The following is a 12,848-nucleotide window of genomic DNA, read 5'->3' as shown; positions in this document are numbered from 1 at the left end:
CACAGAGATCCCCCCCCCCCACTACAATACAAAGGAAACCTTGGAACACATCATCACTTAACTGGCTTCATACAGAAGGAAAGTCTCCTATATGGTTAAATATCAATGGCAAAAATATTACACAATTTCAATTCGGTATGTAACTATTCTCAGTAAATAACTAGGACCCTCCCAGACACCCCATCTCATGTCCCTAATTAATCCCAGAATAATAAAAACTTTATGATGGGGGGCAGGGGAGTCCATATTCTACTGTTTGGCAACCATGTGGTGAGGACCACAGAAAGCGGGGAATGAGTACGCACAGGAAATAAACCCTGGGAATGTGTAATACCTGTAAATGTCTCTAGTGTATGTGTGTGTGTGTGTGTGTGTGTGTGTGTGTGTGTCTGCGTGTGTGTGCCTGTAGGTGTGTACGTGCACATGTTTTTCATGCGTGCATGACTGTGAATGATTTGCATGTTTACCCGTCTCTACTGAGCATGTGTGCATGTGAGTCTGAATGCGCTATACGCCTTTAACTCTCTACTGAGTGCATGTGTTCGTGTACTTTGTGTGTATGCAAATGTCCGTGTGCGTATGCAGGATAATTCCGGCCGTTTCGCAGAAACACCTGCACCGTCACCCTCTCGGGTCCTAGTTCCAGAGTCGGGTCGCCGCGGCTCAGAACTCGTCGTCGGAGCTGAGCAGGAGGGTCTTCTCGTTGTCGTGGTTACTGGCGGCGCTGTGGCTCCGGGTCAGGCTGGACTGCTGCGTGTACTGCTGGTAGGCGGGGGAGAAGTTGTGGATGGCGTCCTGCACCATGTCCCCCGGGTTCATGGTCTCCTTCAGGCTGCTGGAGATGCTCTTCATGGGGGCACAGCGGCCTGGGGCGGGGGGCGAAGGGAGAGGGTGGGGGGGGGGGGGGGGAGAGTGAGGTGTTGGGACTGCTGCAGGACCCTGCTCCGCCCCTGGTTCATGCCCACACATGCCCCCGCCCCTCTGACCTGCATACTCTACATCCATCCATGCGGCCTGCCGGTAGTTTACCTGTGATTTTAATACCTGAAGTGTTACCATCTCAACCTATAGGGAAGCGGAGGATGGGCTTCCCCCGATAGCTGGGTTCCTCCCAAGATTTCTTCCCATCTGGGAGTTTTTTTTCACACCACTGTTTGAGGGTTTTTCCAGCACTAGGGAGTCGTTTACCACATAAGCTATTTGGGTAATTTTAGGGCTGGTATCTCACATTTTCTCTTCCAGTCTGTCACTCTGCAAAGCGTCTTTGGGACAGTCTGCTGTGAAAAGCACTATACAAATAAAACTGAACTGAAGTAGAGAAGGAGAGAAAGGAACGGCCACACTGAGTATAACCGTGCCGAATGCGGCTACGGGCAGTGGCTGTAAACGGTAAACGGTAAACAACGGCCGTCAAATGGCCAAATTGAGAGTTAACCATGAACCAGCAAGAAGGAAACAGTATGAGAAATAAAAAAAAGAGGAGTGCTCCACAGAACAGAGGGTGGGGTGCTCACAAAGGGGGGGAGGGGGGGGGGCACAGACACCAAAACATGCCCTGGGCTTTTCGCTTACAGCAGCGTGGGCTGAAGCGCAAAACGGGACAAACAGGGGGGGGGGGGGGGGGGGGTTAGGGGGGCAAAGACTTACCGTACTCTCCATAGGTAGGAACAGGCCCTTCGCAGTGCATCACACAGGCAGAGAAGGAGAGATGGAGAGATGGAAGGATAAGAAGATCAGAAGGGTTGAAAGAAAGAAGAAAAAAAATAATTAGCCAGTACAGAGGTGATAAAAGATAAAAGAGAGGAATACAAGAAAAAAGAAAAGCAAAAAAGAGGAGGTAGTTGGAAAGAGAGAATGAGTGAGAGAAAGAGAAAGCAGAGAAAGAAAAAGAGGGGAAGAAAGAGCAACTAGTGAGGAGACCAGAGTTGTTCACCAGAAAGTTAGACACTAGGACATAATAACTTAGCCCAGCATACAAACAGACTGGCTAGCTAAGTTTCAGATGGACGGGCAGTTAAAGGTAGATAGGTAGAGGTATGTTTTCTGACAAACACAGAATCGCTCTAGTGATCTGGACGGGGAACTGCTCTAGTGATCTGGGAGGGGAAACACTCTAGTGATCTGGGCGGGGAAACGCTCTAGTGATCTGGGCAGGGAATCGCTCTAGAGATCTGGGCAGGGAATCGCTCTAGAGATCTGGGCAGGGAATCGCTCTAGAGATCTGGGCGGGTAATCGCTCTAGAGATCTGGGCGGGTAATCGCTCTAGAGATCTGGGCGGGAAACTGCTCTAGAGATCCGGGTGGGGAACTGCTCTAGAGATCTGACAGTGTCAGTGGCAGCATGAGGGCTGACACCATGGCCGGTCAGACGCTTGTGTCAGCGTGACAGAAATGGCTTTCTCTTCAGCACGGTACAGGAGCACCCGCATCCAGACAAGCACAGCAGGCCTCGAGTCTGAGGGGTGCGATTAACCCCTAAAACCACACCGGCCCTTTATTTCCATTCATTCCAGTTTCCACTGTGAAATTCCCAATCAATCTGGTCACACAATATACTGCCTGAAAGTGTTAGAAGACATTCAAAAATATTTGAAGCAAAAACGTTCCTGAAAATGTGAGTTTAGTCTCAAAAAACAAGCTAACTCAGAGAAATATCGAGAAAGCCCATTGTTTACTTCGGCATTGTTTGGAGGAATCATCATGTTGTCCGTTCTGACATTACATGCCGACAATACTGTTTACGCAAGACATTTTACTATCCCCGGTATATATACACTCACCGATAACTTTATTAGGTATGTATTAGACTTGTACTGCTGTAGCCTATCCACTTATGATATGTTGTGTGTTCAGAGATGCTCTTCTGCAGACCACTGTTGTAATGTGTGGTTATTTGCGTTACTGTCACCTTCCGGTCAGCTTTGACCAGTCTGGCCATTCTCCTCTGACCTCTCTCACTGTCAAGGCGTTTCTGGCTGCAGAACTGCTGCTCACTGGAATTTTTTTTTTTTTTTGCAGCATTCTTTGCAAACTGTAGAGACTAGTGTGCGTGAAAATCCCAAGAGATCCGCAGTTTCTGAGATACTCAAACCACCCTGTCTGGCAGCAACAAACATTCCATGGTCAAAGTCACTGAGATCACATTCTGATGTTTGATGTGAACATTAACTGAAGCTCCTGACCCGTATCTACATGATTGTATGCATTGCACTGCTGCCACACAATTGGCTGATAAGATAATCTCATGAATAAGTAGGTGTAATAAAGTAAAAATGTTTCTAATAAAGTGCTTGGTGAGTGTATACTCTCCAGAACAAGATGGGCCCACCTACAAGGTTCTGGCTAAACAGTCCCTCAGTGCTGCCAAAAAGTCCTGCAGCGAGCAAGAATCATTTTAGCCAATTAAGTTACATTTCTAAGAGTGTTTTGGCTTGCATTAAAGATGAAACAAACCATCATGCATGCTCAGAACATTAAAAAAAATACTTTGAGACTTCATTACTGATAAGGTTGTTGTTTCACAACAATAATGTATTCCGCAAATGAAAACAGTTATGTCATTTTCAGGCTTGTGTTTTTAAGGGTGTCAGGACACCTCCTTACCCTGGGAGTCCAGCCTCTTGTCCATGTAGACCTTGTAGGTGAAGGCGTGGCGGAGGGCCAGGGCGGCGAAGAACATCTCCACGCAGATGATGAAGTTCTGGTACCCAGCAGCCACTGTGCCCTCGCCCACAGAAAACTCGGCCGAGTTGATCTGGGGGATGGCCCCGCACTTCTCCAGGATGGCCAACAGCATGCCTGGAGGGGGAGAGAGAGGAGAGAGAGAGGAGAGAAAGGTCTCAAACTGCATCACGGGTGAAAGAGAGAAAGAGGCAGCCTTTAGCCTAGTGGCTATGGTGATTGACTGGGACCTGGAAGCCCCGGTGTAACCACAATCAGGTTAGCGCAGCTGTTACACCCTTGAGCAAGGCCTTTAACCCCACATTGCTCCAGGAGGAATGGTCCCATGCTTAGTCTAATCAACTGTATGTTGCTTTGGACAAAAGTGTCAGCTAATGTAATGTAATGTAAACGGTGAGGGGGAAAAAAATATGCTATTCTCCATTTTTCCAATAGTGTACCATGTCCACACATGTACCGATGTTATGGCGAATGAATGTGAATAATAACATAATCTGAGAGACCGACCTTGCCAGAAGGAGAGGAAGATGACGGACTTGACCATGAAGAACTTGAGCACGGGGCTGTAGGGCACCAGCAGCTCGCGGGTGGCGAAGTAGAAGAGGAAGAGCGCGTAGAGAGAGAGGCTGACCGAGATGTTGTACACGATGGTGACGTACAGATAACCGCTGGCCACGCTGAGAGAGGGAGAGCACAGCAAGGGATTCAGCATGAGCATCAACACCTGAGAGAGATAGTGTGAGTGTGAGTGTGTGTGAGCGTCCGCACGTGTGTGTGTATGAGACTGTGAGAGAGTGTGTTTATGAGACTGTGAGAGTGTGTGTAGGTGTGTGTGTGTGTGCGTGCGTGTGTGTGCGTGTGTGTGAGCGTGCGTGAACGTACGTATGTGCGTATGTGTGTGTGTGTGCGTATGTGTGTGAGTGTGTGCATGTGTGTGTGCGCGTGTGCGTGTGCGCGTGCGTGTGTGTGTACGTGTGTGTGCGCCTGTGTGTGCGCGTGTGAGTAGACCTCACACACTGGGGCTGTAAAGGCTAATGCCTGTGTGCCTGGCGCACACAGGCTAACAGGTTAAAATGGCAGACCACAGACGTACTTGAAGTCTCCGTCTCGGTACTTCCCAAACGCCTGCAGGATGACTGTGATCATGGCCATCAGGGGCTTTACCACGCAGAACTGCAGGGTGGCCTGGGGGGCAAGGAGGGAGGGGGGGGTTACGGAAAAATACATACTGGAGGCCTACAGGGAAAGAGAGAGAGGGGAAACGGAGAGGCAGATACACATACACACAGAGACAGAGAGAGAGAGAAACAGAGAGAGAGAAACAGAGAGAGAGAGATGGAGACAGAAACAGTGACAGACACATACACAGAGAGCCAGGCAGGCAGACAGAGAGAGAGGAAGAGGAAGAGGAAGAAGAAGAAGAGGGAGAAAGAGAAATGGAGAGACAGACACAGATAGAGAGAGACAGAGAGAGAGAGAGAGAGAGAGAGAGAGAGGAATGGGGTTCGTACCTGTTTACAGAAACGGAGGAAGCCGATGGAGTAGGTCTTTCCCCAGAGACAACATGTCCCGTACACACAGCTGGACCTGCCACAACACAGCCCGTTTACACACATTTACCAGCTACACACAGACACACACACACTCTCACTCACACACTCACACAGGTTAGCTGTGCCCCGTTTACACACATTTCCCATTTACCAGCTACCAACACACACACACACTCACACTGACACTCACACAGGTTAGCTGTGCACTGTGCTGTTTACACACATTTATCAGTTACCAACACACACACACACACACACACACACACACACACACACACACATCATACCTTGCATCTCAGTTGCAACAGTACAGCCACAGTATCACAAATAAACAGTTCAGCTGGATATGAGAAACCCAGGGTGACTTTAAACGTCCGGGGGTTTGAGGAAAGTTAAAATGAGACGCAGGGCAGGTTTTGGGTCATCTCCCAGACTCACTCGATGGGCTTCCCTCTGATCTCGGACATGATGGAGCTCTCCCCTCCCAGGTACTCATAGCACAGGCTCAGGAAGTTGTAGATCACAAACGCTGAAGAGAAACCAGAGAGAACATCAGCCATACAGCCGGTGTGGGTGTGCGAGACCGTGTGTGTATGTGGGTGTGTGCGTGTGTGAGAGACTGTGAGAGAGCACAAGACTGCGTGTGTGTGTGTGTGGGGGGGGGGGAGTGTACCTAAGGTCCACCACCCCAGTGTGAATCTCTATAAAGAATTAGAAGCCAGTAGCCAGTCAGAACTGATCTTTACCATCAAAGATGAGTTATCACTATCCCTGGATCAGATACCTGCATCAGTAGAGCGGCAGTGCCAAGACACAGCCCGAGATTACATACTCTGGTATGATGGCCCCGCAGTACAACTATGCAACCCACGCAGTCACTGCAAACATTTCGGAGTCACTGAAGTGACCGGATACGTCTCCTACGGTAACACGGCAGGTCAGGTAACAACACCCTGCCGATTTATGAGTTTATCTGTCCGAGGGAGCCGCTGTCAAAAACCAAAAACTTCTCCGCGCGGCCATGGTGCACTGCCGGTCGCCAGGCAACAGGCTTCCCCCTGGCCAGCCGTCCCCGCAGGCTGACAGTAAAGGACGGCTGTCCTCAGAAAGCCAGGGGGAGAGAGAGGGCCCTTTGCCCTCAGGGCTGACGATTCCCCCCACATACAGCCCACGAGAGCATGCGTATATAGTACATGTGTGTACACACACACACACACACACACACACACACACACACACACACACACACACACACACACACACACACACACACACACACACACACACACACACACACACACACACACACACACAGACTGTGCTGCTCGCTCGCTCGCTCACCCTCATAGCAGTCGCGCACCGTGTCGAAGTACACGTAGTACTCTTCGTTGGTAAAGAACAGCAGGCTGAGCCAGGAGTCGAAGGCGTAGATGGGCACGATGAACAGGATCCTCACGATGTGCCTCTGCTCGTTTGGGGCACTGTAGAACCGCAGGTGCATGTAGATCTGTCCCGGCACAGGACCGCGTTACCAGCCGCATACACTCACCGAGCACTTCATTAGGGACATTTTTACTCTATTACATCGATTTATTCATGCGATTATCTAAATCAGCCAATTGTGTGGCAGCAGTGCAATGCATAGTCATGTGGACATGGGTAGGGAGCTTCAGTTAATGTTCACATCAAGCATCAGAATCTCAGTGACTTTGACCGTGGAATGATTGTTGGTGGCAGACAGGGTGGTTTCAGTATCTACAATATTACACTAGTCTCTAGAGTTTGCAAAGAATGGTGGAGAGAGGGGAGAAAAAAAAAAAAAAATCCAGCGAGCAGCAGTTCGGTGTAACGGTGTAAACATGGCACGGTGTAAATACTCGGTACTTATTAGGCAACAACTTATTTACATATGGTACTTACCACTGAAATCAAAGTAGTTACCTAGTAATTGCACTTGGGTAGCTGTGTATTTACCCAGTACTTACTAGGTAATTAACGGGCTATAAAATAAAGCATTACCAAAAGACCAACAAGAGTACTCTCTATAAGAAGAGAAACTTCGCCAATTCATCAATCATTTGCAGATTTTGGCAAAATGACAGAATCTCACATGCAAACACACATTTTTATGGTCGGTTTTATAAAATACATGCCACAGCTTGTCATCTTTAACAAGTCAAGAACCGCAGTGGAAATGTCTGACATTTACAAAACTAGGCGGCACGGATGGTGCAGTGGGTAGCACTGCCGCCTCACAGCAAGGAGGTCCTGGGTTCGAATCCCCGTCGGCCGGGGCCTCTCTGTGCGGAGTTTGCATGTTCTCCCCTTGTCTGCGTGGGTTTCCTCCCACAGTCCAAAGACATGCAGGTTAGGCTGATTGGAGAGTCTAAATTGCCCGTAGGTATGAGTGTGTGAGTGAATGGTGCGATGGACTGGCAACCTGTCCAGGGTGTATTCCTGCCTTACGCCCAATGTATGCTGGGATAGGCTCCAGCCCCCCTGCGACCCTGTTCAAGGTTAAGCGGGTTAAGATAATGGATGGATGGATGGATGGATGGATTTACAAAACTAGACTTATCCACACAATAACCAATTTATTAACCATCTAAGAACAGTTAGCCTGGCTAGAGAAGTAGGAAAGCACAGCTGGCTCAATAGCTAATATCATCATTTTTTATTTGAATGTACTTTCACACTGCAAAGAGGCACCATTATACACCGGCACACATGCTGAAATATAAACTGTCAATTGCAGTTCTCCTGAAACAATATGATCAATAAATGTTTAAAGACTTAGTGCACAGTATCATGCGTGTGAAATGTACCTTTTGGTCTTGAACTTATAAGAACCTCAGCTAGACTGAGCTGTCCAAGCAATGTGTCAGCAATGTGAACAGAGAAGCCAAACTGCATCACAAAACGAGACATCCGGCTTCACAGCAGTCACTATTCCTCTCGTTCCACATTTAATGCTGGGAATTCCTCCGGCTATTGTAAAATCATCTTTTATATTAGTGTTTAACAATATGCACTTCATCTGGCGAAGCCTATTCAGAGACTGGATTGCACCAGCTATTTCCGCTTTTCGCTTTGTGTCGGAAACTGGAAAATATGGTGAATTTAAGAGGGTGTAAACCCGACAGAAATTGAGAGTGTCTCAGCTTCACTGAAAACGGAGACATTCCACAGGAGCTGGGGGGGGGGGGGGGGGGAGGGGAGAAGAGATGAAAAAGACGTAAATAATTTAGGGCGGTTGATGCTGGAGAAGAAGCCACACTCGACGCAATGAAAGCGAGGAAACCTCGTAAGAATACAACGCAAGCTCTGCACCAACATGGCTCCCGCATCGAGTAAAAGAAGCCGACGCTTCAGAGCTGAAAAACAGGAAGTTCCGCACCACGATTCTGAGGCTGCTCTGCCCACATCCTGTGGACTGCTGCGAATAACAGTCTGTCAGACGGCGAGAAACCCTCTTTACTCGTCATTCAAATCAGCGCTTCTTTTGCCGTCTGAACCTTCCGTCACCCTTTCCACAACCTTGCTTTGTCCAACGGGCAGCCGTCAACCTTGCTTGAATTGCATGCAGAGTAAACGGGAAAATAAACAGGTGAATACGACGGGGCACCGTGAACTGTACGGTGTTGCTAGGCAACCTGCTCAGCTCTGACATCACCATACAGCAGATGCACCTGTTGTCCCGGCGACGGCTGACTTTAAACTTTCCATTGCCGAACACAGAAGAGCGACACCCTCGCAGGTAGGGCACAGAGGGAACACGAGGGAACGCATGCAAGTTAGATTAAGGCCGACACCTCCCTTCTCTACAGAACACCACAATCTAAAAACATCCACTTTGGCAAAGTCTGTGGAGAAAAATTAACTCTAACAACTTTCTAGAGGTTTAAATAAAATCTTTCTACATACTCCCTCAAATGCGTATGCAAACACACAGGCAAAGGTTGAACAAAGGTGCGAAGGTAATACAAAAAAGCAATAACGAATAGTTACTAAAGGGTTTTATTGTTGTGCACGTTCTCGAGCCTGTGTGTGTGTGTGTGTGTGTGTACACGGGTGTTTGTGCCCGTGGGCGGTGTCGAGGGCCCAGGCTGACCTGGTGGCAGGTGAGCAGCAGGGCGGTCCACACGAAGAACCCGGACACAGCCTGCGCGGTGGTGGTCATGAGGAAGATGGGCGGCTCGGGGGTCTCCTGGGGGGCCTCCGGGAGCCAGGAGATGTTGGGCCCTGCTGGGGCCAGGGGGGCCACAGTGACCGGGGGTCCTGAAACGACTCCCACAGGAGAGGCACTCCCCAGCCGCTCCGACAGGGGGACATCGCGCCTCCACAGCCTGTTCATCTGTGCCAAAAAAACGCCTCTCCAATTACAACTGGCACAGGCAGCCAACACCCCCCATTGGCCAGTGGCTCTGCCCAAACTGACCAATCCTGGCACCCCTGCACAGGAACACTGGAGATGATGCACCCTCCCACCCTGCATGATAGTGACCAATCATTCTCACCACAGTGCTTCACTCACACAGAGGGTGTGCTTGATACCTGGTGTCATTTCATCAAGGATAATGCAATATTTTACAAACACACAGTTCCAGCCCAAGCACAAGTCAACCCAAACATAATTCAATGTCCTCTTCATTTACTGCACAAACAGCGAGTGTGAGAGAGAGAGAGAGAGAGAGAGAGAGAGAGAGAGATGGGGAAGGCAGATGAGAGAGTTGGAGAGAGATGGGAAGGCAGGTGAGAGAGTTGGAGAGAGATGGGAAGGCAGGTGAGAGAGTTAGAGAGATGGGGAAGGCAGGTGAGAGAGTTAGAGAGATGGGGAAGGCAGGTGAGAGAGTTAGAGAGATGGGGAAGGCAGGTGAGAGAGTTAGAGAGATGGGGAAGGCAGGTGAGAGAGTTAGAGAGAGATGGGAAGGCAGGTGAGAGAGTTAGAGATAGGGAAGGCAAGTGAGAGAGTTAGAGAGAGATAGGGAGGCAAGTGAGAGAGTTAGAGAGAGATAGGGAGGCAAGTGAGAGAGTTAGAGATAGGGAAGGCAAGTGAGAGAGTTAGAGAGAGATAGGGAGGCAAGTGAGAGAGTCGGAGATGGGGGAGGCAAGTGAGAGTTAGAGAGAGAGAGATGGGGAAGGCAGGCGAGAGAGAGAGAGAGAGAGAGAGAGAGAGAGAGAGAGAGAGAGAGAGAGAGAGAGAGAGAGAGATGTGACTCATGAGCTGTCCCCCTTAGCATAAAGTGCTACTGGAAACAGGGTATGTGTGTGTGTGTTTATGTGTGTATGTGTGTGTGTGTGTGTGTGTGTGTGTGTGTGTGTGTGTGTGTGTGTGTGGGAACAAGATAACTTTACCTACCAGTGTTCCAAACCATTTAAGCAATATAATATTATATATTTATAAAAAAGAAAATGGTTGACAGCATTCATGGATATCAGAGGACAGTCAGAGAACATCCTAGTGTGAAAAAGCACACATAGCATCAGTGTGTATTGTCTTGTATGTTTGCAGAAGCATGCTAATCTGTACATAACACTACGTACTCACTGGCTCCTGGACTGCCCATGGAACATTATCAGAGGTTATTCCAATTCACGAAACCGGATTTGACTCTTTGCAATAGTGGAATTACAAAACAATAATAATAAACATGGTAAGCTTTCCCCAGTCAAAACTGCACTGTACAATTTGAAAGAATAGAGTTGGTCTTTGCTGTACCAGAACTACAAATGCCAACCTGTTATTCCAGAGCAGTGGAAATGGCTATTCCAAATAGCCATTATAATGAAATAAAAAGAGTCTGCATGGCGAAAATATCCAACCTTTCCTGACTCACTCGGTCTCAAACCCCGTGACAACAATACGGACAAGATTTTGACCCAAAGACCCTTAATTCGTAGGTAATTCACATCTGGCACTGCATGCGTCTCACTCCAAGGACCTCGTACAAAACCAGCAAAATATGTGCTTATTATTTGACGGATGTTTCTATTAAAACCGTTCTCCTGAGCAGGGTCTGCGTTTGTCGTTAAAGTGTTTTTGAAACCAGACATATCGAGGTTTAAGGCTCAGATTCCGTGCTGTCTGCGTATAGAGCGACACCCAGCCAATTTACCCTGGTGTGAGAAATCCGCATTTCGTAAGCATCATTGAGGGTAAAGGGCGTCTATAACGTGTGACTTCAGACAAAAACAATTGCGAGAGAGGAGGGAACGTACAGTTATAACGTCAAGCCATCATCGACGTTAAATATGCAATAGTAATGCAAAATCACAAATGTTTAATTACCGGTAGTCACATTTAGTCACGGCACTAAGGGGATGGCAATACCACGACAAAATACATTTTCAATATGATACAAAGAATCACAACAACTCGTACACTGTAGTATAAAAAACACACTGCTGTAGACCTTATAAATATTAGATGCAGTACTGAAGTTGATATGTTTTCACCTTAATCTAACGCTGCATCGTCCGTCACAGGCTCTGGACAGCATCAAGAAACTGGCTAAATTGAAACTGCAAAATACCACCATCTTGTTTATGAAAATGCAGAACTCATGAAAACAATTCACGATTAAATTAACCGCTGGTAGGAACAAATGTTAATAGGCCCTATCTAACTTAAGTCACATAAACCGCGGTATTGATTACAGAGATGTGGCGCTTCGTTTTTACTAACGTTAGAGCTAGCCTGGTTATATTGATCATTCACAAGTATGAGAGTAATTAGCCAGCTTAATAGGTAAATAATCCACGGTTATTTCCAATTAAACGAATGACTACCTGCATATTGCACCATGTGTATTGATATATTATTATTTAGCTAGAAATATAACCGACCAAGCTAACGTTTCGTAAAAATGGGAATTGGCGTATTCAGGCAACTTACCAAATGCCGATAGCTAAATTGCTAAGGTTAACTTGGAGCCAACTGGTCCAGACAACTGGTGAACAAAAATCACTCCTGCAAATGAGATCTAAATCCCAACCCTTCCCGACATGTGGCATTCTAAACTACATGGCTAATTGGTGATGTTAGTTTGCCAAGGGGCTGGAAATCCAAAATCAAACAGCTCTCACCTCCTTCGCAGCAGCCCGTGAACTTGTTTACGTTGCGACTGGTTGACTCCAATCATTCAATTCTTTGCATCAATTTTTAATATTTCCAAGGATTTATGTCAATGAAATCATGTAGCTATATGTATTGTTCACATCGCTAACTAGCTGGAGTCTGCCAAATTTACTGCATTAACAAAGCCGAAACTCATATTGATTTATTTTGCTCGCCCATGGACGTGGCGTGGTGACCACTTGCTTTCTGCAACTGCTGCCTTCTACACACAACTCCCGACAGGCTAGTTCACTAAATAAATGCAACGTTAGCGACCATCTAGCCGGTGAACGGTCAGCGTTGGAGCTAAATGCACAAAGTCGTCGTTTCGCAAGCATTCATAGAATTAGCTACCTTCCTTAAACTGCATGAAATAACTTGGTTAGTTTTGTGGTGGTTGTTCAGCTAAAATGATATCTGCCGGCTCTCGATTTTCAGCCAGCTTTTACTGAAAATGATTCATTGAAAGTGTCCATCTGGGGATTAACTACAGTAAA

The 12,848-nt window shown here is 47.5% G+C and overlaps 1 protein-coding gene across 4 annotated transcripts; it reads right to left on the bottom strand.

Moving 5' to 3' along the window:
* On the bottom strand, positions 1-12,840 carry LOC133113884 (transmembrane protein 184B-like). Of its 4 annotated transcripts, none has more exons than XM_061223004.1 (10): positions 12,321-12,840; positions 9,346-9,588; positions 6,576-6,741; positions 5,673-5,763; positions 5,193-5,268; positions 4,775-4,866; positions 4,189-4,358; positions 3,604-3,798; positions 1,648-1,674; positions 1-866 (listed from the first exon to the last, which is right to left on the bottom strand). In XM_061223004.1, the coding sequence occupies exons 2-10, from the start codon at positions 9,586-9,588 to the stop codon at positions 664-666; spliced, it is 1,263 nt and encodes a 420-aa protein (XP_061078988.1). In that variant the 5' UTR covers positions 12,321-12,840; the 3' UTR covers positions 1-663. The 4 variants fall into 4 exon arrangements, with proteins under 4 accessions (XP_061078988.1, XP_061078989.1, XP_061078990.1 ...); XM_061223005.1 differs by lacking the exon at positions 12,321-12,840 and adding an exon at positions 12,130-12,267; XM_061223006.1 differs by lacking the exon at positions 12,321-12,840 and adding an exon at positions 11,691-11,813.
* Between the last annotated feature and the right edge of the window lie 8 nt (positions 12,841-12,848).

The sequence above is a fragment of the Conger conger genome, chromosome 16, assembly GCF_963514075.1.
Source record: "Conger conger chromosome 16, fConCon1.1, whole genome shotgun sequence".
Classification (NCBI taxonomy): domain Eukaryota; kingdom Metazoa; phylum Chordata; class Actinopteri; order Anguilliformes; family Congridae; genus Conger; species Conger conger.
This window is presented reverse-complemented; position numbering and strand designations above follow the sequence as displayed.